This window comes from Limanda limanda, chromosome 16, assembly GCF_963576545.1.
Source record: "Limanda limanda chromosome 16, fLimLim1.1, whole genome shotgun sequence".
Lineage (NCBI taxonomy): Eukaryota > Metazoa > Chordata > Actinopteri > Pleuronectiformes > Pleuronectidae > Limanda > Limanda limanda.
In genome coordinates this window covers 21,460,447-21,488,053 of record NC_083651.1, presented here as the reverse complement: position 1 = coordinate 21,488,053, position 27,607 = coordinate 21,460,447, and the positions used below count along the sequence as shown (strand labels likewise).

General features: G+C 40.0%; 5 protein-coding genes across 5 annotated transcripts; all 5 read right to left on the bottom strand.

Moving 5' to 3' along the window:
- Positions 1–240: 240 nt before the first annotated feature.
- LOC133021266 (olfactory receptor 4B13-like) lies at positions 241–1,152 on the bottom strand. The gene has a single exon (XM_061088050.1). The coding sequence runs from the start codon at positions 1,150–1,152 to the stop codon at positions 241–243; it is 912 nt and encodes a 303-aa protein (XP_060944033.1).
- Positions 1,153–7,311: 6,159 nt separating this feature from the next.
- On the bottom strand, positions 7,312–8,274 carry LOC133021265 (olfactory receptor 4B13-like). Its single transcript, XM_061088049.1, has one exon. It carries the CDS (start codon positions 8,272–8,274, stop codon positions 7,312–7,314), a length of 963 nt encoding a protein of 320 aa, XP_060944032.1.
- A 6,215-nt stretch (positions 8,275–14,489) lies between these two features.
- Positions 14,490–15,452, bottom strand: LOC133021264 (olfactory receptor 4B13-like). Its single transcript, XM_061088048.1, has one exon. It carries the CDS (start codon positions 15,450–15,452, stop codon positions 14,490–14,492), a length of 963 nt encoding a protein of 320 aa, XP_060944031.1.
- A 2,663-nt stretch (positions 15,453–18,115) lies between these two features.
- Positions 18,116–19,078, bottom strand: LOC133021263 (olfactory receptor 10A6-like). The gene has a single exon (XM_061088047.1). The coding sequence runs from the start codon at positions 19,076–19,078 to the stop codon at positions 18,116–18,118; it is 963 nt and encodes a 320-aa protein (XP_060944030.1).
- A 4,424-nt stretch (positions 19,079–23,502) lies between these two features.
- On the bottom strand, positions 23,503–24,465 carry LOC133021262 (olfactory receptor 51E1-like). Its single transcript, XM_061088046.1, has one exon. It carries the CDS (start codon positions 24,463–24,465, stop codon positions 23,503–23,505), a length of 963 nt encoding a protein of 320 aa, XP_060944029.1.
- Positions 24,466–27,607: the final 3,142 nt, after the last annotated feature.

Sequence of the window (27,607 nt, the reverse complement as noted above, 5' to 3'; positions counted from 1 at the left end):
TGATCCTGATGCTGTTATTGTTCACATTAACCTCAAAATTAATGGTATAATCCAAGTTAAAAACAAATAGGCCAGAGACTCTTTTTGTCATTACAGATTGATAATCCAGAGGTTAGAGCCTGGTAACTGTGCTGTAATAAGTTTCTCTGATTGTAACACTTTTCTAAAAAAAAAACTAATAACAAGGCAGATGATAATATTTATCAACTTTCTTTCTACAGATCACATGTCAGTTCTTCCTTAAAAAAACTGCACGATTCTGTTTCTTATTTGCGTCAGTTTGAGACCGTATATGAGGGGATTGAGGATCGGAGGAACAACCAGAAATTCTATTGCCATAAAATTCTTGAGACTTTGTGGTATCGTACTCGTGCCAAATCTCACATACATCAAATCAAAAAGAATACTAATGACTAAGGTATTCAAACATAGTAAATGCGGCAGACAGGTTTGCATGAACTTGCGTCTGTTCTCACCGGAGTGACGGCAATTTTTGATCAGACACATATAAGACCAGAAAATTAAGACTACATAGGTTAAACAAACAGTGTAATTAAAAGCTGGAATAATGGCACTTGCTAATGGAGGAGTACAAGCGAGTCTATTCACCAAATAATTAATACAGTAGATTTTTGGAATATGTGAGCCGCATATTTTGGTTATTGCTGTTGTTATAGTGCTCACCAAGATCAGATAGTGGGGTACAAGCCAAGCAAAAAACACAAACATGCCTATTTTTCCCTTCGTCATCACTGAGTGGTAAGTCAGAGGCTGACAGATAGCCACATATCTGTCATAGGCCATTAATAAGAGAATAGAGAAATCTGCAACGGCTGAAGTGTGCAACACAAAACCCTGCAGGAGGCATCCACTGTAAGAGATAACATGAGAGGCAGACAGGAGGTCGCTGAGGAACTTTGGATAAAAGCCTGCAGTCCCATACAGTCCGTTAATGCACAGATTACAGAGGAATATGTACATGGGCTCGTGAAGGTTTTTATCCACGATGATAGTCAAGATGATGGTCACGTTTACCAGCCAGATCACACAGTAACACAACAAAGTGAGGATGAAGAGGGTGACTCTGTAGTGCGCTGTGCCACTCAACCCCGACATAGTGAACATAGAAACTACTGAAACATTATCCATCATGATGAAGGGTCTCTCTCACATTATTCAAAAACAAAGACATCCACTAACACGTGTCCATCGCTGACTTACCTGAACTGTCTTTCTTTCATCAGTTTATATCATTTACTGGCGGCAACAGATAATGTGTTTGTGAACATGGGAGTGAAAGGGTCCAATTAGGGAGCTGGAATAAACTGGAGACGCCCAGTTTACAATACATGAAACGATTACGCAATATTTTTCACAGTAAATCTTACCTCGTTAAAAAAAAAAACTGATGAACCCCCCCACATTCAATCTTATGTTATACTGCATTTTGTTGTATGGGTTTAAACTCCATGTTAAGTGCTGTATTATTACTAGTTTAAATCACCTGCAGTTTATTAGAATAAACTCATGTTGAGTTTTATACGCAAGTTCATTCTTCCGAGGTATTTTCTATACATATACGTACAAAAAGAAAATTATACTGAATGCTACCAGTGCGAAACAGTTTTGGCTGAGCAGTTCACAAACATGGTAAACTTGAAGTAAAAGGGATTCGTGCCGTTTTCCATTATTACCCTCACTTAATCAGCAAAAAAGAATTCAGTGGATTCGTCTTCACTGTTTGACGAACTCTGGTTCCTCCTTCTAGAAAGCAATGACAGCATCTGTTAGGGTTTAAGCAGTTGTGATGATCAAATGCTAAATACATAGAGAGACTTATTGAAACTTAATGTCCCACAGCTGTGGTCATACATACCGTAGTTTCACTGCGTTACTGACCTCGATCACCTGGAGGTCTGCTCTACATTTTGCTCTGGGTTGGATCTGTTGAAACACAGGAGTGTGGCTGATAAGGAGGAGACAAAAACATTTTAAGGGACTCTGTGTCGTCACAGCTTTTAGCTGGAGAGAATTCTAAGGGTGAGATTGTCATCCATACCTCCCTCCATCCCTCCATCCAAACATTATCTATACTGCTAATCCTTTGAGGGTTTTGGGGGCTTGTGCCAATTCTAGCTGACACTAAGCGGGACGATTATCATTGTAATATATAAATGTATTACTCGACCTAATGCATCTTACAATTTCTATGGGCCATGAATGCATCACTTGTCAAAACGATGCTAAGTTCTGTGCTGATTCTGGTTCACCTTCACTTTAAACCAGCATCTAAGGGTTTTCACACCTGCCTTGTTTGGTGCAGACCATCAGATTTTCCAGTTCGGCTTAGACCACAATAGCAGGTGTGAAAGGAGCCTTGGAATACGATCCAGACCACCGGACCAAATTGTCGGATAGTTGTTACTTTTGGAGTAATAACAGAAAGTTGAGACAGCATTAAACAATAGAAGAATTTCTGGTGGGGCAATTTTGTATGACGTCATGTCACCGTCACAAAAATAGAGGTAGCTGATTATTATAAGCAGTAGGCCTATATAGACCAGTAAGATATATTATGGGCTGCATTTTGAGTGCCAGCAGGCAGCGCAACACAAAGATGTTGCCTATATGAATTAAAGCCATAAACTATATAATCGACGTAGGATGCTTGACGTCACCCATCGGCTGAGTGAAGACTGAAAGGAGGCTGCATGCTACCCGACGTGGCTGCTAACCGGCTAGCGCTGCAGTGTTGCTGCTTCAGGATGGTCCTGATCTTCACAACAAACTCACTAGAGGTAAGTAACCTTGAAACTACACAAAAAAACCTATTGCTTTATCAATTATCATAATCATATTCTTACATGCCTCAAGTGGTTTTTAATACGTAATTGTTAAAAAGGTTAACGTTTATTTAATGTGTAATGAACAGATTGAAGCAAATTAACTTCATTACTAGAGTTGTGTGTTTGGTTGTGACTTGATTTTAATTTTAATAAATTAAGTTAATATCAATACGCTACAGGTAAATTAGACAGTTGAGATAAGATTATAATCTCCACACACCAGTGTTGTAAACAGTTCTATTTATTACATAATTATGATTTCCCTCTGAGAGAAATGGAGACTTGATGTGGACTGTTTTCAACAGCTCTGTGGTAGATTATCACCTTGACTATTAAAGATGAGGTAGAAATACATTTTATCTATTTGTACAATGTTTTGTTTCTTTCATTACATTTCATTTAGCTGATGCTTTTATCCAAAGCGACTTACAATATGTGCATTCAACCATGAGGGTACAAACCCAGAGCCCTGTACATCGGTTCTGTCTTAAATCTGTGGTGCTTCCACCTGCTGAACATAGAATAAACTGTAAGAACCAGTCTTTGCTGGAACATACACAACACAAAACATTCTTTTAAAGTGAGTTTCTTCTTCTCATTAGATGAAGCACTGCAGCCCCTGATGTCATCAGCAGCAACATGTCGGAGATCGGAAGCTTCAGGCTGGTCAACACGAGGACGACATGCACCAGTTGTGCAGATGACCTGCAACTGTTTTGGCAATCATTGCTAAGTGTCATGGATAATAGAGTTAATTTATATATTCATTATATATTATATATTCAAATGAACAATGTTTATCTTTTGCTTTCTGATTTGATACACTTTAGATAAGAACCCAGTGTTTTATTTGTCTTCTTTGCCATAAGAGACAGAACACGGTCAGCACAGCTGTGTCCTTCAGGCTCGTCCATCGGTCCATCCCTAATAAAATGATAGGAAACATAAAAGTATGGCATTATTGTCGAGGAAGTGATACTTATGAACAAAGTTTGTATCCTTATTTTCTGTGGATATTCAACTACTGATTTTGAATATGGTTTTGGATTAAACTGCACTACCAATACAATGAATGTAATGTATGGAGTTCTTCCACATTATTAGTATTGCATATATTATTTAATACATTATGTATTATGTGCAATACTTTACTTTGATTGTTTGTAAGTTATGAAAACATGTCTGTACCTGGAGTCAGTGTTGAAGTGATGACTCTGGTTGGATTCCAGTTGTCTCGTGTTTGACATCCTAGAGGAACATTCAACAAAAATAAACAGATATAGAAAGTCATACATGTGCCATGTTAACTCATTAACAGACTTTTAAATGGTAAAAATAAAAGTTTATTACTTCAAAGTTCATCAGATTAAAAATTATTTCAGTTTAGGAAATAGGTGGTGGGTAAGATTAACGATGTAAAAAACTGAATATAGTACTACTATAAATACTGACGTTTCAGTTGATCACAGTAAATCTGTTTCTGCATAAAAATAATCTGTGTAACGTAGTCAAGTCAAAAGGGTTGGCGAGTGAAATAACTTCACATTCAATTAGATATCTTACGTGGGGGAGCTTATTCTCCAAACACACTCATCCTCATAAACTAACGCTTCTCTCTGCTGGGTGGCCCGGATCATGTGGCTTCATGTTGGGTCAATAACTCCGTAGGCTATGGTCCCGTTAGCATCGCTATTACTGCTGCAGGCATGTCTGCGGGCTAGCCGAGCTAAGCTAACACCCAGGTACAGCAGGTACCAAATCACTACTTTTACAGATAAATACAATACTAAACTTGACAAACCTCAACTCAGAAACGGGAGCTCATACGTCTTTAGCCTCTCTGCCAGGAGAACAAGCTGAACTTCAAAGCGTATTATTCATCCGATGTGAGTGAACCTCCACAGACCCGGGTGGTGTTCACTGACGGGGGTAGCCTGTTAGCTCCTGTTACGTCGAACCGGAGCGTCAGCCTGTTTCCGGGTGACGCTGACGCTGGAGTCGAGTAGCTTGCTGGGAAACGTCGTAGGGCCCATCTGCAAAATCACTACTTTCCAATGTTAACAGTGGCCTGTGTGCTTCATGCTGATTGGTGCACCCATGGCACTGGTCTGCCGCTTGCCCGTTGTGCCCACAGCAGAGAAGTACGGCAAGCGAAACGCGTTTCACAAAGCCCAGTGCAGAGACGGACGGCAAGAGGGAAGCGTTTCACAAAGCAAACACACAGACAGAAACACACACGAATCAAATGATTCCAAAACAAGACTATAATGCTTGTGAGTCTCGTGTATTCACACACACATTCACGCTTTTTGCATATAAAATAAAATAACATATATTTTTGCCACAAAGTTCAGATATGCAGTATTTAGCTTTCTGCACACCAGCGCCATCTGGTGGGGCAGTGCCCCACCTGCCCCTTATGTAGAAACGCCACTGCACAAAACTAAAATTAACCTTAGGTTAACCATCCAAACTAAATGCCTTACCTTAACGGTTAACTAACCTTAACCTAATTCTAACCCTAAAACAAAGTCTTAACCCCCAAACAGTCCATAAAAGGGGGTTCACAAAGTGAGGACCGCCCCAAATGTCCTCACTCTGTAGGTTGTAGACTTAAACTGGTCCTCACAAAGATAGCTGTACAAGAGCACACATACACACACACACACTCCTGCAGACAGAATAGAAGTTTATCCTGCAGATTATCAGTGTTTTAACTTCATTGTTTCCAGGAACGTAAATATGAATTCAGAAGGTTTTTTAGTAAAATCAGTTCTAACTGTGAGTGATTAGAAAACATCAGAGTTACACACACACACACAAACTAGGGCTGTACGATATGACCAAACATTTCTGACATTTTTTAATGTAAATTATCATGATAAATAGCCTTCTGTTGTCATAAAAACTCTTAACGGTGTTAAATTTGTCCAGTTTGGAACACGACGGCCTCTGTAGAGAGGACCCGCTCCAGATGTACATATATAATATTTAAATACAAAGGGCCAATTCAAGGGTAAAGAAAATAATTTGTACAATTTAGATGATCACAAGTGAAAACGTCACTTGGATTATTTTATATTCAATTTTTGCCAATTAATCCCTCTCACCTAAATCTTACTAATGGAACCTCTAATAATAAATCCACATAATATTCTACTGTAAGTTAGTGGTGCAGTTGCTCTATTGGACAGATCACTGTATGTACCTTTAATATAAATGAGGTGAATGGAATTGAAACAGTGTTTTAAAGAAGACTCATACAGATTTTATCATGTGTGAATGACAACAACCAAAAAGTAACATCAGCAGCCAGTTCTCAGAATGAACAACTGTCGCTCTGATGTCAGCTCTGCTTCTGTCAACTCAAGTTTAAATCCACCTTGGTGCAAATGTATCTATCGATGATTTCAGAAATGCATAGTGGGACAACATTTATTGATGAAGGTCAACGAAATTACATGTGATCCTGCCTCAATTCTTGATACACTCATTAGCTGTACAACACTGGATTATTATCAGTGTTGCTCTCTGGTCTCGTTTCAGATTTATTTCACAGGTTTGTCAGATGAGATAATTATTTATTGATATGGACGTAGACACATTATACATCATGCTACACAATGTGTAAAAATGTGTCTAAAAATGTAATGTAAATCAAACATATAAATCACTTAAAAACTAAATAAATGAAGCAGGTACATTCGCATAACCTTGCTCCTCTTTTCTGTGGAAGTCAGACATGTTATGATTGTACTGAAAATACAGAATATAAGAGCAAACCCTAATTAAAAGGTCAAAACACAAAATATAATTTAAAAAAGCTGTAATTCCTGATTTTCTATGGAGGCAGAATAAGCTGTATCAGAAACAGTATTTGTGATCCTGATAATATTGTTGTACACACTTAACATTCAAATTAAAGGTATAAGCCAAGTTAAAACAAATAGGCCACAGACTCTTTGTGTTGTCATTACAATGTCGTAATCTAGAGGTTAGAGCCTGGAAACTCCGCTGTAAAATGTGTTTCTCTGATTGTTACAAGAATCCAGCATTCAGGTTATCGTACTTTAATCCAGTCCAAGGATGTCCACACCACATAATGTCCATTTGAGCATTTAATTAATTTCATTCAATATTTTGAGACCATTAAGCACGTGACCACTATTCTTTGTCACATCCTGTAACACTTTGCAATAAGGAAGGAAATCATACACACGACTGTAATAAGAAAAAAGACAAAAGGATGGAAACTGGTCCAATATATACATTATAAACAGATACTGTATTTACAGGCTGTATTGACAGACAAGAAGCAAGTGACATGTCCCATGTACTGTGTTGTAATTGTATTCTATATTCCTTTAGTTACATTTTGAGGGTTAATTCAGACGAGATTTTATGGCACCAGTCCGAGGTTCTGTACAATAATGAGTTCCCGTCGTCTGTGTTGATAAAATCACAGTCATGAAACAAGCTGTGGTGTGGTTTTAACAGATTTTCGCTTATACCATGGTATCATCCGTACAATGTGTCGTCTGATCTCTGGTAACTTCAGCCCGTACACAAGAGGATTCAGAACTGGAGGAATGACGACAAATTCCAGCGACAGAATCACAGCCACGAATGGGTTGAGCTCATCGGGATCATACCGGCTCAGGGCGATGTCACAAAACCCTGCGATGGAGTAAATCAGAAATGAAACTATGTGTGGCAGACAGCTCTGTAATACTTTCCCTTTGAATTCTGCAGATTTCTTCCAGCAAACAACCACAATTCGTAAATAGGTGTAGAGCACAAAGAAAAGAGGAAGGAAAACTATGCTTATTGTTAAAAGCATACCTACGGTGTTGTTGACTGAGGTGGGGACACATGATAATTTCACAACATTCCAGGTGGCACAATACACTTTTTGTATCTCATTACCACAAAGAGGGAGCTTGGCGGTCAGAGAGATGATCGCTGTGACGAACAAATTTGGGAAAAAACAAGCAATTACCATCAAGTTAAAAACTATTCTAGAAGTCATTTGTCTGTGATAATGCAAAGGCTGACAAACAGCGACGTATCTGTCATAAGCCATGATGCCCAGAATGGTCATCTCACAGCCAGCGTACGTGTAAATAACATAAATCTGAGTGAAACAGGCTGGACGTGAGATCAAGTGAGAGTCAGACACGAGATCCATGAGGAATCTGGGGAAAAAACCAGTGGAGCCGTACAGAGAGTTGACAGACAACACGGCAATGAACATGTACATGGGCTCGTGCAGCGACCTCTCACGTGAGATCACCAGTATTATGACCAGATTGGCAGAGACGATGAAGTTGTAGAGCAGGAGGGAAAAGACAAAGGCAACATAGGAGTAGCTTCCGATGTTCACAAACATGGTAAACTTGAAGTAAAAGGAATTCGTGCCGTTTTCCATTTTCACCCTCACTTAATCAGCAACAAAGAATTCAGTGGATTCGTCTTCGCTGTTTGACAAACTCCTTTTAGAAAGCAATGACAGCATCTGTTAGGGTTTAAGCAGTTGTGATGATCAAATGCTAAATACATAAAGAGACTTATTGATACTTAATGTCCCACAGCTGTGGTCATACATAACATAGTTTCACTGCGTTACTGACCTCGATCACCTAGAGGTCTGCTCTACATTTTGCTTTGGGTTGTATTAGTTGACACACAGGAGTGTGGCTGATAAGGAGAAGACAAGAACATTTTAAGGGACTCTCTGTCGTCACAGCTTTTTGCTTGAGAGAATTCTAAGGGTGGGATTGTCATCCATACCTCCCTCCATCCATCCATCCAAAAACATTATCTATACTGCTAATCCTTTGAGGGTTTTGGGGGCTGGTGCCAATTCTAGCTGACACTAAGCGGGACGATTATCATTGTAATATATAAATGTATTACTCGACCTTATGCATCTTACAATTTCTATGGGCCATGAATGCATCACTTGTCAAAACGATGCTATGTTCTGTGCTGATTCTGGTTCACCTTCACTTTAAACCAGCATCTAAGGGTTTTCACACCTGCCTTGTTTGGTGCATACCATCAGATTTTCCAGTTCCGCCTAGACCACAATAGCAGAAGTGAAAGGAGCCTTGGAACACGATCCAGACCAACGGACCAAATTGTCGGATAGTTGTTACTTTTGGAGCAATAACAGAAAGTTGAGACAGCATTAAACAATAGAAGAAGAAAAATAAGTGGGCGTGGCATGCAGGCCACTTGTTTTTGTTGATATAATGACAAGCAAAAACGACAAGATTGTCATTCGGTGCAGTCAAGCTAGTCTGAAGTACTGCACCTGGAGTTGATGCTGGTAATGATACTATAGTGGCAACAAAATTTATGTCATGAACGGATTAATTAATTTCCTCCCTTGGAACAAAAAGACTATTACCCTTTAATGACAGCATGCTAACGTCAGACAATCACTAATCTACAAATCTATCAAAGTCAAGTATTTTTTAAACCAGCACAGGTAGAAGATATAGACAAGTAGGGCTGAACGATTAATTGCATTTGCGATAAAATCGCGATATGACAACACGCGATTTCCTAATCGCAACGTGCGCGAATATCACGTGCGAACGAGAGCAGGACACCGGGCTGCCGTCCTCACCCGCAGCCACACCGCGGGACAACAAAACTCCGCTGATCCAGAAGATAGCGAAGCAGGCCTGCGTCACCTACAGGGGCCTCAAGTCTTCGAAGTGCCGGAAACATAGAGCGAGCTCATCTCGCTGGTGACCGCGGTGCCGGCGGCGGACCTGAAAACTGCTCCCCGGAAAAGCAAGCCGAGCTCCGGGGAGGCGGGGCTCCAGAGCCCCCGGTCCCCTACACGCACATCTGCGGGACGGAGGGGTTCAGCATGGGGGTGTTCCTGCTGAGGCCCGGCGCCTCCGTACCGCTGCACGACCACCAGGACATGAACAGGATGCGCCAGGGGCCTCATTTATAACCGTTGCGTACGCACAAAACGGGCCTGAAACGTGCGTACGCCACTTCTCACACCAACGTTGGGATTTATAAAAACAAACTTGACGGGAAAATGTGCGTATTTCTACGCAAACTTAGACCCACCCTTACGAGCGTTTTGGGGAGACGGGAAAACGGCGACACAGACGTGAGGTGGTGAACTGCAGCAGATTATTGATCCAATTCATAATTTACATTAAAACCAACAGTTTTTCTCGCGCAACGTATCTGCTCCACACGAGCCTTTTAATTAAAAAAATATAAAACATCTTTAAGCAAATAAGGTTCAGATTCGATTTAACGGCAGAGTTACGGTGCTGAGTCATTAATAGGTTTTAATAATATCTTCTAACACTGTGCGTGTATCATCAGATCGCTGCAGTGAACGGGACTGAGCGCACAGAGCGCACTGGAGATTACTTATAAGAAATGAGGAAACTTTCCAAATAATATCCCAGAGGAGGTGAGGATCCACTGATGTGAGGGAATCGGTCCGATGCTCTAAATAAATAAATAGTGCCGTGACAGTGGTGCGGGGTTCTGCTCGATGTGTGCATGTGACTGGAAGAACAAGGAGGAAGTGAGGGTTCAGCGATCTCTGATCTCACACAGTGTGTTATCCACAGCAGCAGCAGCAGAGTATCAGTGTATTTTCTTTATTAGTGACATCACTGCTGTCCCATAAAGTCGCTCTTCACCTCCACCTCACTAACAGACACCTTGATGTCAGTGTCAGAAAGTTTCACTTCCTCTTCACATCGCTTGATGCCGTGACTCCATCAGGACTCACGGTGGAAACCCATTGGTCAGCAGCATCATTTAATATTCACGCCGTGCTTTGTATTGACCATTTATGGTTGAAAGTGGCCGTGTGGAGGGCGGATTTGGAGGCAGATCCACGTACGAACGTTTCCAAGTGGACTGTGATTTTTAAAGCAAACATTGCGTTCAGGTGTACGTGCGCACCGTTTTATAAATCGGAATTATCTTTTGCGTACGCCATTTCCGGATTTTGTACGTACGTACACTTTTAGTATGAATCCTACGCGCTCTTTTATAAATGAGGCCCCAGGTCTTTACACCGCCTCATGTCTGCTGTGTTGTGGCTCCACACACACTCGGTCTGTTACGTGACTTGTGTTCGAAAGGGTTAAAAATCAAAGTCTGAGGAGTGGGACTTCATCAGCTAGTGCATTTGTCCGTTTTTTATTTCTAACATTATTTAAGAAAAACTGGCTTGTTACTTGAGCAGCGGAGGACGCACGGCGCACCTCTCTCTCGCTCACTCTCGTGTCTGCGGGGGGGGGCGGGGGGGGCAGCGCGAGACTCTTGTGTACGGAGGTTGGTCGGGCTGCCTTGGTCGACCGAAAAAAATCGCATATTAAATCGCAATCGCAATATTAGGGGAAATAATCGCAATTAGATTATTTTCCCAAATCGTTCAGCCCTATAGACAAGTCATATGTGCATCATACAAACCATTTTACTGGGTTACACAAAACTAAAATTAACCTTAGGTTAACCATCCAAACTAAATGCCTAACCTTAACGGTTAACTAACCTTAACTTAATTCTAACCCTAAAACAAAGTCTTAACCCCCAAACAGTCCATAAAAGGGGGTTCACAACAGGGGCGTCGTTAGGCCGTTAGGCTGAAGCCCCCCTAAAATGTTCTTCAGCCCCCCCAAATAATTTTGGGGATTTTTTTAAATTTTTTTTTTTTTAATTAAACTATTGTTTTACACATGGACAAGTTATTTATAACTCTAACATGCTACATATGTGAGTGCGTTTCTGCTTTGTATGTGTTCTCCCCCTTCAAATTACAATCCAATAGCCTCTCATCATACTTAACAATAAAAGACAGGGCACTAGGACCTTGGGGAGTCTGCATCGCTGCTGCGCTGGCTTTCTCACTCCAAGTAACGTCTCTAATCAAGACAGCAGGATTACAGCCAATGAGTTTAGCTCATAGTAAATGATGCACAGAGTGAACTTGTAAGTACAGGTAGTTACAGAATGTGGCTATCTGTGGTTGTTAACGATTGTTACCTGCTTAAATTTAGGTTTACTTGAGGCAAATGAAAGGGAATATTGTAATGAGCTATGTTAACATTAAGCTAGCTAGCTAGCTATTTTGTTAGAAAATGTCTCCAGTGAGCAAGAGTGTGAACGAGCAAATTTGAAATGTAAGAAATAACTATCGACAGCTCTCTATTCTTTGCATTAATATCTATCACTAGTATTTTAAAACAATAATATCAGTGCCTATAGAATGTTGATGTTTATAATCAGTTAATGCTAGTGAAAACTAAATGTCATAGTGTCCCTCATAACGCTATTGTACCGGTATATCATCCAATTCATTGACCAGATGGATATAAGAAGATTCTTTAGCAGAGGTGACAGATAACTTCTGTTATCTTATACTGAATGAATGCAAGCAAAGATACAGAGAAAAATCACACTCTTTCTGATTGAACCAATCTATGAACTCTCTTAAACAATGGATATCCGCAGCCCCAAATGAGCCCAAAAAAAATTGGTGCGCGCTGTGCGTGCAAACTTTCTGCATCCTTAGGGGCTAAGCCCCCCCTTTCTTTCAATCCTAGCAACGCCCCTGGTTCACAAAGTGAGGACCGCCCTAAATGTCCTCACTCTGTAGGTTGTAGACTTAAACTGGTCCTCACAAAGACAGCTGTACAAGAGCACACATACACACACACACACACACACCTGCAGACAGAAGAGAAGTTTATCCTGCAGATTATCAGTGTTTTAACTTCATTGTTTCCAGGAACGTAAATATGAATTCAGAAGTTTTTTTTTAGTAAAATCAGTTCTAACTGTGAGTGATTAGAAAACATCAGTCACACACACAAAAAAAAAAACTAGGGCTGTACGATATGACCAAACATTTTTTTGTCATTTTTTAATGTAAAGTATCACGATAAATAGCCTTCTGTTGTCATAAAAACTCTTAACGGTGTTAAATTTGTCCAGTTTGGAACACAATGGCGTCTGAAGAGAGGACCTGCTCCAGATGTACATATATAGTATTTAAATACAAAGGGCCAATTCAAGGGTAAAGAAAATAATTTGTACAATTTAGATGATCACAAGTGAAAACGTCACTTGGATTATTTTATATTCAATTTTTGCCAATAAATCCCTCTCACCTAAATCTTACTAATGGAACCTCTAATAATAAATCCACATAATATTCTACTGTAAGTTAGTGGTGCAGTTGCTCTATTGGACAGATCACTGTATGTACCTTTAATATAAATGAGGTGAATGGAATTGAAACAGTGTTTGAAAGAAGACTCATACAGATTTTATCATGTGTGAATGACAACAACCAAAAAGTAACATCAGCAGCCAGTTCTCAGAATGAACAACTGTCGCTCTGATGTCAGCTCTGCTTCTGTCAACTCAAGTTTAAATCCACCTTGGTGCAAATGTATCTATCGATGATTTCAGAAATGCATAGTGGGACAACATTTATTGATGAAGGTCAACGAAATTACATGTGATCCTGCCTCAATTCTTAATACACTCATTAACTGTACAACACTGGATTAATATCAGTGTTGCTCTCTGGTCTCGTTTCAGATTTATGTCACAGGTGTTTGTCAGATGAGATAATTGTTTATTGATATGGACGTAGACACATTATACATCATGCTACACAATTTGTGTCTAAAAAATAGAGCCAAACATTCCATTGTTATATTTTTTATTTGTGTCAGTTTTAAACCTTCATGGGTTAAATTGCAGGGAGATGGATATTTTATATGGCCATGAAATCATATACATTTTGTAAAATGTAATGTAAATCAAACATATAAATCAGTTAAAAACTAAATAAATGAAGCAGGTACATTCGTATAACCTTGCTCCTGTTTTCTGTGGAAGTCAGACATGTTATGATCGTACTGAAAATAGAGAATATAAGAGCAAATCTAATTAAAAGATCAAAACACAAAATATAATTTAAAAAAGCTGTAATAGCCTGATTTTCTATAGAGGCAGAATAAGCTGTATCAGAAACAGTATATGTGATCCTGATAATATTGTTGTACACATTAACATTCAAATTAAAGGTATAAGCCAAGTTAAAACAAATAGGCCACAGACTCTTTGTGTAGTCATTACAATGTCGTAATCTAGAGGTTAGAGCCTGGAAACTCCGCTGTAAAATGTGTTTCTCTGATTGTTACAAGAATCCAGCATTCAGGTTATCGTAGTTTAATCCAGTCCAAGGATGTCCACACATCATAGTGTCCACTTGAGCATTTTAATTAATTTCATTCAATTTTTTGAGACCATTAAGCACGTGACCACTACTCTGTCACATTCTGTAACACTTTGTAATAAGGAAGAAAATCCTACACACGACTGTAATGATTAGAAAATTAACAAAGGGACGGAAACTGGTACAATATATACATTATAACGGATACTGTATTTACAGGCTGTATTGACAGACAAGAAGCAGTGGACATGTCACGTGTGTTGTAATTATATAATATTCTATTTTCCTTTAGTTACATTTTGAGGGTTAATTCAGACGACAGGAGATTTTATGGCATCAGCCCGAGGTTCTGTAAAAATAATGAGTTTCCGTCATCTGTGTTGATGAAATCACAGTCATGAAACAAGCTGTGGTCTGGTTCTAACTGATTTTCGCTTATACCATGGTATCATCCGTACAATGTGTCGTCTGATCTCTGGTAACTTCAGCCCGTACAAGAGCGGATTCAGGAATGGAGGAATGACAACAAATTCCAGCGACAGAATCACAGCCACAAATGGGTTGAGCTCATCGGGATCATACCGGCTCAAGGCGATGTCACAAAACCCTGCGATGGAGTAAATCACAAACGAAACTATGTGTGGCAGACAGCTCTGTAATACTTTCCTTTTGAATTCTGCAGATTTCTTCCAGCAAACAACCACAATTCGTAAATAGGTGTAGAGCACAAAGAAAAGAGGAAGGAAAACTATGCTTATTGTTATAAACATACCTACAGTATTGTTGACTGAGGTGGGGACACATGATAACTTCACAACATTCCAGTTGGCACAATACACTCTTTGTATCTCATTACCACAAAGAGGGAGCAAGGCGGACAGAGGGATGACCGCTGTGATGAAAAAGGTTGGATAAAACCAAGCACTTACTAATAAGTTAAAAACTGTTCTCGAAGTCATTTGTCTGTGATAATGCAAAGGCTGACACACAGCGACATATCTATCATAAGCCATGATGCCCAGAATGGTAAACTCATAGCTAGCGTACGTGTAAATAACATAGATCTGAGAGAAACAGGCTGGACGTGAGATCAAGTGAGAGTCAGACAAGAGGTCCATGAGGAATCTGGGGAAGAAACCAGTGGAGCCGTACAGAGAGTTGACAGACAACGAGGCAATGAATATGTACATGGGCTCGTGCAGCGACCTCTCCCGTGAGATCACCAGTATTATGACCAGATTGGCAGAGACGATGAAGCTGTAGAGCAGGAGGGAAAAGACAAAGGCAACATAGTAGTAGCTTCCTATGTTCACAAACATGGTAAAGTTGAAGTAAAAGGGATTCGTGCCGTTTTCCATTTTCACCCACATTCAATCAGCAACAAAGAATTCAGTAGATTTGTGTGTGCTGTTTGACGAACTCTGGTTCCTGCTTCTAGAAAGTGATGACAGAATCTGTTAGGGTTTAAGCAGTTTTAAAGATCAAAGGCTAAATACACTAAGAGACTAATTGAAATGTAATGTCACAGAGCTGTGGTCATACATACCGTAGTTTCACTACGTTACTGACCTCGATCACCTGGAGGTCTGCTCTACATTCTGCTCTGGGTTGGATCTGTTGACACACAGGAGTGTGGCTGATAAGGAGGAGACAAGATCATTTTAAGGAACTCTGTTTCGTCACAGGTTTTTACTCGAGAGAATTCTGAAGGTGAGATTGTCATCCATCCCTCCCTCCATCCAAACATCCCCAAGCGCTCACTTTACACTTTAACATTAAACACTTTCACTGGTCACAAGTTATTAGGACACGTACAGGACTGACGTTTACTTTGTTTGTTTGATTCTCTAGAGTTTATGAGACACCTGTTTAAACCTTCTACGCAACACGAGATGCGCACAGTCAGCAGGGTTCATACACATTTTGACCAATGGATTTCCATGACTTTTCAATAACTTTAAACCAAATTTCCATGACCAAACCTTTTGTGAAATCTCGGTGTATACATGAATTTGTATTTAAGCTAACAATGAGAATTCCAAAGCATACAGTATACCTTAAATGACACAAATGAATTTGACAGTAGTTTGATTGAGGTCTTTGTCTGTTGTAACCCATGGCATGTACTTTTCCATTTGTAGCCAAGCATGGATAATCTACACTTCCCGCCTGCTTCCCCACCGAACTTTTCAATTTGTATGAGAGCGTATGCCTGCTTATATTTTGAGCGTATTTCTTTTAAAAGCATAAGAATTATTTAAAAGTCAGCTTACATAAACAACATGAAATTATGAATATAAAAAATTTCCATGACTTCTCCAAAACTTTTGGGATTTTAATTTTTTCAAACACTTTTCCAGGCCTGGAAATAAACATCTTATAATTGCATGACTTTTCCAGGATTTTCATGACCGTAGGAACCCTGAGTCAGGACATCAGGGTTAATGTGACCGGAACGATCCAGAGTCCTGATCCAACATCATCGATCAATAACTAAATACATGTGGTTATCAGCTTGTGTGAGAAAAGGGACAGAGACGAGCAGACATACACACACACATGTTTGTACAGCTATCTTAGTGAGGACACCAATCAGCATAATGCATAAACTATCCCCTTACCCTAACGATCCAAACTAAATGCCTAACCCTGACCTTTAAACTCCCCTAAACCTAATTTAAACCCTAAATCAAAGTCTTAACCCCCAAACAATCTATAAAGGGGAGGTGACAGTGAGGACTGGCCAAAATGTCCTCTTTCCCAAAATGTCCTCAATCCGTAGGTTGTAGACTCAAACTGGTCCTCACAAAGATAGCTGTACAACAGCACACACACACACACACACACACCTGCAGACAGAAGAAAGGTTTCCTGCAGATTATCAGTGTTTTATCCTCATTTTTGCAGAATAAGCAACGCCTTGTTTATCCAGGAACATAAATATGAATTCTGCAGGTTTTTAATTAGGATCAGTTCTAGCTGTGAGTTATTAGAAAACATCAAAGGAGCAGAGTCACACAAACAGGTTTGTCAGATGAGATCATTATTTATTGATAGTGACATACACGCATTATACATCAACAACTTGTGTCTAAAGAAACAGACACAAACATTGCATTGTTATGTTTTTTATTTGTGTCAGTTTTAAACCTTTAGTTTTCATTGTAGGGAGATGGATATTTTATATGGCCATGAAATCATGTACAGTTTGTAAAAGAAAAAAGTAAATCAAACATAAATCAGTTTAAAACGAAATAAATGAAGCAGATACATTTGCATAACCTTGCTCCTGTTTTCTGTGGAAGTCAGACATGTTATGATCGTACTGAAAATACAGAATATAAGAGCAAACCCTAATTAAAAGGTCAAAACACAAAATATAATTTAAAAAAGCTGTAATAGCCTGATTTTCTATCGAGGTAGAATAAGCTGTATCAGAAACAGTATATGTGATCCTGATGCTGTTATTGTACACATTAACATTCAAATTAAAGGTATAAGCCAAGTAAAAAAAATAGGCCACAGACTCTTTGTGTTGTCATTACAATGTCCTAAACGAGAGGTTAGAGCCTGGAAACTCTGCTTTAAAATGTGTTTCTCTGATTGTAACAAGGATCCAGCATTCAGGTGATCATAGTTTGCTCCAGTCCAAGGATGTCCACACCACATAATATCCATTTGAGCATTCAAATTAATTTCATTCAATATTTTGAGACCATTAAGCACGTGACCACTATTGGTCACATTCTGTAACACTGCAATAAGGAAGGAAATCATACACACGACTGTAAAAAGAAAAAAGACAAAGGGATGGAAACTGGTACAATATATACATTATAAACAGATACTGTATTTACAGACAAGAAGCAGGTGACATGTCCCATGTAGTGTGTTGTAATTGTATTCTATTTTCCTTTAGTTACATTTTGAGGGTTCATTCAGACGACAGGAGATTTTGTGGCACCAGTCCGAGGTTCTGTACAATAATGAGTTCCCGTCGTCTGTGTTGATGAAATCACAGTCATGAAACAAGCTGTGGTGTGGTTCTAACTGATCTTCGCTTATAGGATGGTATCATCCGTACAATGTGTCGTCTGATCTCTGGTAACTTCAGCCCGTACACGAGAGGATTCAGAACTGGAGGAATGACGACAAATTCCAGCGACAGAATCACAGCCACGAATGGGTTGAGCTCATCGGGATCATACCGGCTCAGGGCGATGTCACAAAACCCTGTGATGGAGTAAATCACGAATGAAACTAAGTGTGGCAGACAGCTCTGTAATACTTTCCCTTTGAATTCTGCGGATTTCTTCCAGCAAACAACCACAATTCGTAAATAGGTGTACAGCACAAAGAAAAGCGGAAGGAAAACTAGACCTGTGGTTAAAACCATACCTACAGTATTGTTGACTGAGGTGGGGACACATGATAATTTCACAACATTCCAGTTGGCACAATACACTTTTTGTATCTCATTACCACAAAGAGGTAGCACGGCAGACATAGAGATGACCGCTGTAATGACAAAGGTTGGAAAAAACCAAGCAATTAGTATTAAGTAAAAAATTGTTCTAGAAGTCATTTGTCTGTGATAATGCAAAGGCTGACACACAGCGACGTATCTGTCATAAGCCATGATGCCTAGAATGGTCATCTCACAGCCAGCGTACGTGTAAATAACATAAATCTGAGTGAAACAGGCTTGACGTGAGATCAAGTGAGAGTCAGACAAGAGGTCCATGAGGAATCTGGGGAAGAAACCAGTGGAGCCGGACAGAGAGTTGACAGACAACAAGGCAATGAACATGTACATGGGCTCGTGCAGCGACCTTTCACGTGAGATCACCAGTATTATGACCATATTGGCAGAGACGATGAAGCTGTAGAGCAGGAGGGAAAAGACAAAGGCAACATAGTAGTAGCTTCCGATGTTCACAAACATGGTAAACTTGAAGTAAAACGAATCCGTGTCGTTTTCCATTTTCACCCACATTCAATCAGCAACAAAGAATTCCGTGGATTCGTCTCCGCTGTTTGACGAACTCTGGTTCTTGCTTCTAGAAAGCAATGACAGCATCTGTTAGGGTTTAAGCAGTTGTGATGAGCAAATGCTAAATACATTAAGAGACTAATTGAAACGTACTGTCACACAGCTGCGGTCATACATACCGTAGTTTCACTGCGTTACTGACCTCGATCACCTGGAGGTCTGCTCTACATTTTGCTCTGGGTGGATCTGTTGACACACACGAGTGTGGCTGATAAGGAGGAGACAAGAACATTTTAAGGGACTCTCTGTCGTCACAGCTTTTTACTCGAGAGAATTCTGATGGTGAGATTGTCATCCATCCCTCCCCCTAATCTATACTGCCAACCCTTTGAGGGTTGTGGGGGCTGGTGCCAATTCTAGCTGACACTAAGCTGGTCAATTATCATTGTAATATATAAATGTATTACTCGACTTAATGCATCTTAAAATTTCTATGGGCCATGCATGCATCACTTGTCAAAACGATGCTATGTTCTGTGCTGATTCTGGTTCACCTTCACTTTAAAACAGCATCTAAGGGTTTTCACACCTGCCTTGTTTGGTGCAAGTCCATCAAAGTCACGTATTGTTTAGACCAGCACATGTAGATGATAAAGACAAGTCATACGTGCATCAACAAACATTTTACTACTTGTTTTTGAGGATATAATGACGAGTGAAAACGACGAGAATGTTCATTCAACGCACTCAAGCTAGTGTGAAGTACTGCACCTGGTGTTAATGCTGTTTATGATACTATAGTGGCAACAAAATTAATGAATGGATTAATTCATTTTCTCCCTTGAAACAAAAAGACTATTTCCCTTTTAAAGACAGCATGCTAACGTCAGACAATCAGTCATCTACAAATCCATCAAAGTCAAGTATTGTTTAGACGAGCACATGTAGATGATAAAGACAAGTCATAAGTGCATCATACAAACATTTTTACCGGGTAACACAAAACCAAAATTAACCTGATAACCTGAACCTTAGTTCCGACCTTGGATACAGAGTTTCAGGTGAAATCGCCCTCATTTCTTGACATTTTACAAACTTCCCCACAATACATTAAGATTTGTGATAACACAGTATGGATATATTTTATTCAGACTTGGGAGTTTTACCTCTGCTATTCATATTTCCTAATGAGAGGCATTTAGAGGAACAATGTACCCTGAGCGTTGTATTTCATTGTCTTGTTTGCAGTATTGTCAAATTTGCTTGTGTTTTGTGTAATTGCATTTTTCCTCAAGTTGCAGTGTTTTGACCTGTCAGGGACTCCGTACTTTGGACATTGCGAAGCTTACTATGCCTCTGTTCTGACAACATTATACATAGAGACAGGTCTGTTGCAAATAATTGTGGATGGTAGAGATGAGCCGGATACTCGGCTGAAACGAGTATCCGGTACGGATAAAGCACTTTTGCCGATTACGAGTATAATACGAGTAATCGGAGTCATTATCTGTGCTCGGACTGAATGAAAATCCTCACACAGCGTCACAGCGCTCCTCCCGTCACACACGGCTCTGCTCACTCACTCACAGAACAGCTCTCTGTCTCTCAGTCACTCAGGTTCACTGCGCATCGGGACTGTTCCATAGGCTCAGTCAAGGAAGCAGAAATGATTCGTTCATTTCCCGACTGGGTCTTCGGGTACGAGTCTTTGGAAAAATTTTCACGAGACCTGCAATGGCTCAGTAGAGGAGCGCTGGAGATGCGAGGGACGTTCACTGTCTCCCGGAGAAATGAACACTCTGTGTTTTTAGTATAGAAAGACGTGAATTATATTTGTTCACAAGTCATAATGACTGGTTTTGTTATTTTCACTTTACATTTACACTTACTTTACAGTAAAGTAAACCTCTATTAAATACAGTACAACATGACAGTTTGTATGGTTTGAAATTGTCATCTATTATCACACTGGCATTTAATTATCACGGCAAACAATTACACTGCACTAAACTTTAAGTGTTAATGTAAAGTGAAAATAACAAAACCAGTCTGTATGACTTGTGAACGAATATAATTCACGTCTTTCTATACTAAAAACACAGAGTGTTCATTTCTCCGGGAGACAGTGAACGTCCCTCGCATCTCACTCACACACACACACACACCTGGTGTGGAAATAAATTTAAAAAAAATAAAAATAAAAAAATCCTAAAAAAATTTCAAAGTTACAAAAGAAAGTTATGTTGAACCAGCCCACTTCCGGGTTAAATCACACCCACTTCCGGGTTAGGCCCCGCCCACTCGGAGAACGGATACGGATAATTCATATGGTTAACAGATACAGATACAGATAATGCTGTATTCGCTCATCCCTAGTGGATGGGTTTCATTGTTTTGTTTCTGGGTTTTGTGGTTTGGAGTCAGTAACCAACCAGACCGATAATATATGAATAAACATTTGACAGTTGAAGTTACTGAACATTATCATAAGAAAATAGACATGCTCATTTTTGGGCTCCTGCTTAGAGGTGAACAACTCTGCATCGATGCAGTGACTGAACATAAAGATAAATGTTTTCACCTACGTTCATTGTTTTTAGCAGTTTTCCACCTCTGAATAATTATAACCAGCGCTGCTTCAGAATCAAGACAGATGCTCATTAAAGGTCCGGTCTACTGCGTCAGAGTCTCTGTCGGAGTCTGCTTCCTCCTCACTCCCCCTCTGACCTGCGCTCAGTTTACACTTTAACATTAAACACTATCACTGATCACAAGTTAGTCGGACACGCACAGGACTGACGTTTACTTGTGTTTGTTTCATTCTCTAGAGTTTATGAGACACATGTTTAAACCTTCTACACAACACAGAGACGAGCAGACATACGCACACACACACGTTTGTACAGCTGTCTTAGTGAGGACACCAATCAGAATAATGCATTCACTAGCCCCTTACCCTAACCATCCAAAATAAATGCCTAACGATAACCCTTAAATGAGGTATTAAACCCCAAACAATCTATAAAAGGGGGGGGGGGGGGGGACGACAAAGTGAGAACCGCCCAAAATGTCCTCACTCTGTAGGTTGTAAACTGAAACTGGTCCTCACAAAGTTAGCTGTACAAGAGCACACACACACACTCCTGCAGACAGAATAAAAGTTCTTCCTGCAGATTATCAGTGTTTTATCCTCATTGTTGCAGAAGAAGCGACGCCTCATTTATCCAGGAACATAAATATGAATTCAGCAGGTTTTTAATTAAGATCAGTTCTAGCTGTGAGTTATTAGAAAACATCAGAGGAGCAGAGTCACACAAACAGGTTTGTCAAATGAGATCATTATTTATTGATACGGACATTTATGCATTATAGTCATGCTACACAACTGGTGTCTAAAGAAACAGACACAAACATTGCATTGTTATGTTTTTATTTGTGTCGATTTAAACCTTTATTGTTTTGATTGTAGAGAAATGGATATTTTATAAGACCATGAAAAAAGCACATTTACTGTTTTTTTTGCACTTAGATCCTAAACTGCATTTTGTTGTAGGTACTTGTACTGTGCAATGACATAAAGTTGAATCTAATCTAAGTCATGTACATTTTGTGAAAGAAAAATGGAAATCAGACATATGTATAAGTTAAAAACAAAATAAATGAAACAGATACTTTTGCATAACCTTGCTCCTGTTTTCTGTGGAAGTCACACATGTTATGATCATACTGAAAAACCAGAATATAAGAGCGACTCGTAATTAAAGGTTCAAAACACAAAATATAATTTAAAAAAGCTGTAATAGCCTGATTCTCTATGAAGGCAAAATAAGCTGTATCAGAAACAGTATATGTGGTCCTGATGCTGTTATTGTACACATTCACATTCCATTAAAGTTATAATAAGCCAAGTAAAAAAAATAGGACACAGACTCTTTGTGTTGTCATTACAATGTCGTAATCTAGAGGTTAGAGCCTGGAAACTGCTGTAAAATGTGATTGTGATTGTAACAAGAATCCAGCATTCAGGTGATAGTACTTTAATCCAATCCAAGGATATCCACACCACATTATGTCCATTGAATTCATTTCATTCAATATTTTGAGAGCATGAAGCACGTGACCACTACTCTGTCGCAGTCTGTAACACTTTGCAATAAGGAAGGAAATCATACACACAACTGTAATGATTAAAAAATTGGCAAAAGAAAATGAAACTATGTTACAAAATACACATTATAAAGAGATACTGTATTTACAGGCTGTATTGACAGACAAGAAGCAGTTGACATGTCACGTGTGTTGTAATTGTATTCTATTTTCCTTTAGTTACATTTTGACGTCAGGAGATTTTATGGCACCAGGCCGGGGTTCTGTACAATAATGAGTTCCCGTCGTCTGTGTTGATGAAATCACAGTCATGAAACAAGCTGTGGTCTGGTTCTAACTGATTTTCGCTTATACCATGGTATCATCCGTACAATGTGTCGTCTGATCTGGGGTAACTTCAGCCCGTACACAAGAGGATTCAGAACTGGAGGAATGACGATAAATTCCAGTGACATGATCACAGCCAAGAAAGGGTTGATCTTATCAGGATCATACCGGCTCAAGGCGATGTCACAAAATCCTGCGATGGAGTTAATCACGAATGAAACTATGTGTGGCAGACAGCTCTGTAATACTTTCCCTTTGAATTCTTCGGACTTATTCCAGCAAACAACCACAATTTGTATATAGGTGTAGAGCACACAGAAAAGAGGAAGGAAAACTATGCCTATTGTTAAAAGCATACCTACGGTGTTGTTGACTGAGGTTGGGACACATGATAATTTCACAACATTCCAGTTGGCACAATACACTTTTTGTATCTCATTACCACAAAGAGGGAGCTTGGTGGACAGAGAGATGATCGCTGTGACGAACAAATTTGGGAAAAAACAAGCAATTACCATCAAGTTAAAAACTATTCTAGAAGTCATTTGTCTGTGATAATGCAAAGGCTGACAAACAGCGACGTATCTGTCATAAGCCATGATGCCCAGAATGGTCATCTCACAGCCACCGTACGTGTAAATAACATAAATCTGAGAGAAACAGGCTGGACGTGAGATCAAGTGAGAGTCAGACATGAGATCCATGAGGAATCTGGGGAAGAAACCAGTGGAGCCGTACAGAGAGTTGGCAGACAACAAGGCAATGAACATGTACATGGGCTCGTGCAGCGACCTCTCCCGTGAGATCACCAGTATTATGACCAGATTGGCAGAGATTATGAAGCAGTAGAGCAGGAGGGAAAAGACAAAGGCAACATAGTAGTAGCTTCCGATGTTCACAAACATGGTAAACTTAAAGTAAAAGGACTCCGTGCCGTTTTCCATTTTCACCCACATTCAATCAGCAACAAAGAATTCAGTAGATTTGTGTGCGCTGTTTGACGAACTCTGGTTACTGCTTCTAGAAAGCGATGACTGTATCTGTTAGGGTTTAAGCAGTTGTGATGATCAAATGCTAAATACACTATGAGACTAATTGAAACGTAATGTCACACAGCTGTGACATACCGTAGGTTCACTGCGTTACTGACCTCGATCACCTGGAGGTCTGCTCTACATTTTGCTCTGGGTTGGATCTGTTGACACACACGAGTGTGGCTGATAAGGAGGAGACAAGAGAATTTTAAGGGACTCTGTGTCGTCACAGTTTTTTACTCTTGATAATTCTGATGGTGAGATTGTCATCCATCCCTCCCCCTAATCTATACTGCCAACCCTTTGAGGGTTGTGGGGGCTGGTGCCAATTCTAGCTGACACTAAGCTGGTCAATTATCATTGTAATATATAAATGTATTACTCGGACTTAATGCATCTTAAAATTTCTATGGGCCATGCATGCATCACTTGTCAAAACGATGCTATGTTCTGTGCTGATTCTGGTTCACCTTCACTTTAAACCAGCATGTAAGAGCTTTCACACCTGCCTTGTTTGATGCAGACCATCAGACTTTCCAGTTTAGTCCTGATCAAAATAACATTAAATAGCATTAGCTGATGCTTTTATTCAATGCGACTTACAATAAGTGCATTCAACCATGAGGGTACAAACACAGAACAACAAGAATCAAGTAACATTTTCTTCAAGAAAGCCAAACTACAAATTGCCATATAAGTGCTACTAAATATTGTGTTTTTTCTGTAGGATATTGGAGCAATAACAGAAAGTTGAGACAGCATTAAACAATAGAAGATAACATGATAACATAAACATGAACCTTGGTTCTGACCTTTGATACAGAGTTTCAGGTGAAAGCACACTCATTTCTTGCAGTGTGTTGAACTCTCAGGGCCACCGTACTATGGACATTGCGAAGCTCTGTTCTGACTACATTATACAGAGACAGGTCTGTTGCAGATAATTGTTCAAAATACAATAAACATTTAAATGGTTTTATTGTTTTTAATTCCAGTTTTGGTCAGTAACAAAGATACTGACTTCAGGTTCTGTAATTCTCGACTATTAATAACTTCATGTACTCTATGTGAGTCCTTGAAAACCAACAACCACCGGGTTTCCTATGAGTGAAGAAATTTTACAGATTTTGGCATAAACTAGTAAATTCAATGTAAAAAAAATAACAACACTGTTTAAAAAAAAATTGCAAAATATTGTGTTTAGCATGTCGTCCCATGTGGTGAGTGTACAATGACCATTGGATCATCATTAGTTAGCTGTAGCCAGCCCTGCTTACGGTGGCCCTGAGAGCTCAACGAACAGCAACTTAAGAAAACACATGCAAGTTGACAAAACACAAGCAAAGTAAGAAAACATCTTCATAAATTTCACAACACATTACACATTACAGAAATGCGCAGCAAATACAAAAAGTGCGCAGCAAATACAAAAAGTGTGCTGCAAATACACAAATGCGCAACACCGCACTGCAAATAGAGAAACGCGCAGCAAATAGAGAAACGCGCAGCAAATAGAGAAACGCGCAGCAAATAGAGAAACGCACAGCAAATAGAGAAACGCACAGCAAATAGAGGAGAAAACACAACGGAAGTTTTTCCAGAGGACAGCTAAAAGTGATGGACACTGCTGCCACAGGAGACACAAAAACGTCCAATACACCATACAAATTCGATTCCACACACGGGTCGGCAACCCGCGCCTCTGGACTCGAATGCGGCTCGTCAGCCCCTCTCCAGTGGCTGTACAGGACAGTGTTGTGCCCTTTTTGCAAACGCTAAACGAATCAGTTTTCATATTAACGTGAACGTCACGTTCATTTTTTAAATCCTCACTGTATCAGGCCATCATGAAATACCAGGAGCGGGCGAGTGTGTGTGTGTGTGTGTGTGTGTTGCGAGCGCACCGGCCCCGGGTCCCGGGGCTCCGACCCCGCCCACTCGCTCGGAGGGACCCACAGTGAGCTCTGAGCACGGAAGATGGTCCGATCTAGAGGCCTGTCGTCTTCTCCTGTTAAACTGAATAAACAGCACTAACAAGCAAGCCCCTCTTTGTGAGGCAATGTATTGTCCATAGTGTGCAGGGGTAGGAAACCTTTAGTATCAAAGGAGACATTTTGCCCCCTCTTCTGAGCAAGTGGGCGGGGTCGGAGCCCCGGGACCCGGAGCCGGTGCGCTCGCTACACACACACACACACACACACACTCACACACACACAAACACACCGACCCGTGTGTGGAATCGAATTTGTATGGTGTATTGGACGTTTTTGTGTCTCCTGTGGCAGCAGTGTCCATCACTTTTAGCTGTCCTCTGGAAACACTTCCGTTGTCATTTCTCCTCTATTTGCTGTGCGTTTCTCTATTTGCTGCGCGTTTCTCTATTTGCGGCGCGGTGCTGTGCATTTGTGTATTTGCAGCACACTTTTTGTATTTGCTGCACACTTTTTGTATTTGCTGCGCATTTCTGTAATGTGTAATGTGTTGTGAAATTGATGAAGATGTTTTCTTACTTTGCTTGTGTTTTGTCAACTTGCATGTGTTTTCTTAAGTTGCTGTTCGTTGAGCTCTCAGGGCCACCATACCTGCTCCCTGAGGCCTTGTTGTTTTTCACTGACAGACAGCAGGGTCGTCACAGTAATGAAACCCACAACATGAGCCTTGTCCACATTGGGCCTCTGAGGGTATAGAAAATATGCAAGTCAGTATGGAGAATTGTAATTAGCATATATTTTATTATTGTGATTACAGAAATACACAAACACATGCACAAATGTTCACTTAGGTCATTTTGGGGGAAATTACAAAGACATACATAAAATTGTTAGACTTATCCTATTCCCAACAAAAATAACATAACCTAATCAAATTGTCTGTATTAGGGACATTTAGAGTTGCATGGGAGATAGCAATTGCTGAGAATATGAGAGAAAACAGTGAACTATGTAACACTGAATTGTGGAGTTTGACCGTTTGACAGTCCACATTAGCGTTGGCTCAATTGTAAGTTACCACATTTGGCCAGCCGGCGATGCCTTCATCCTGCAAACACATC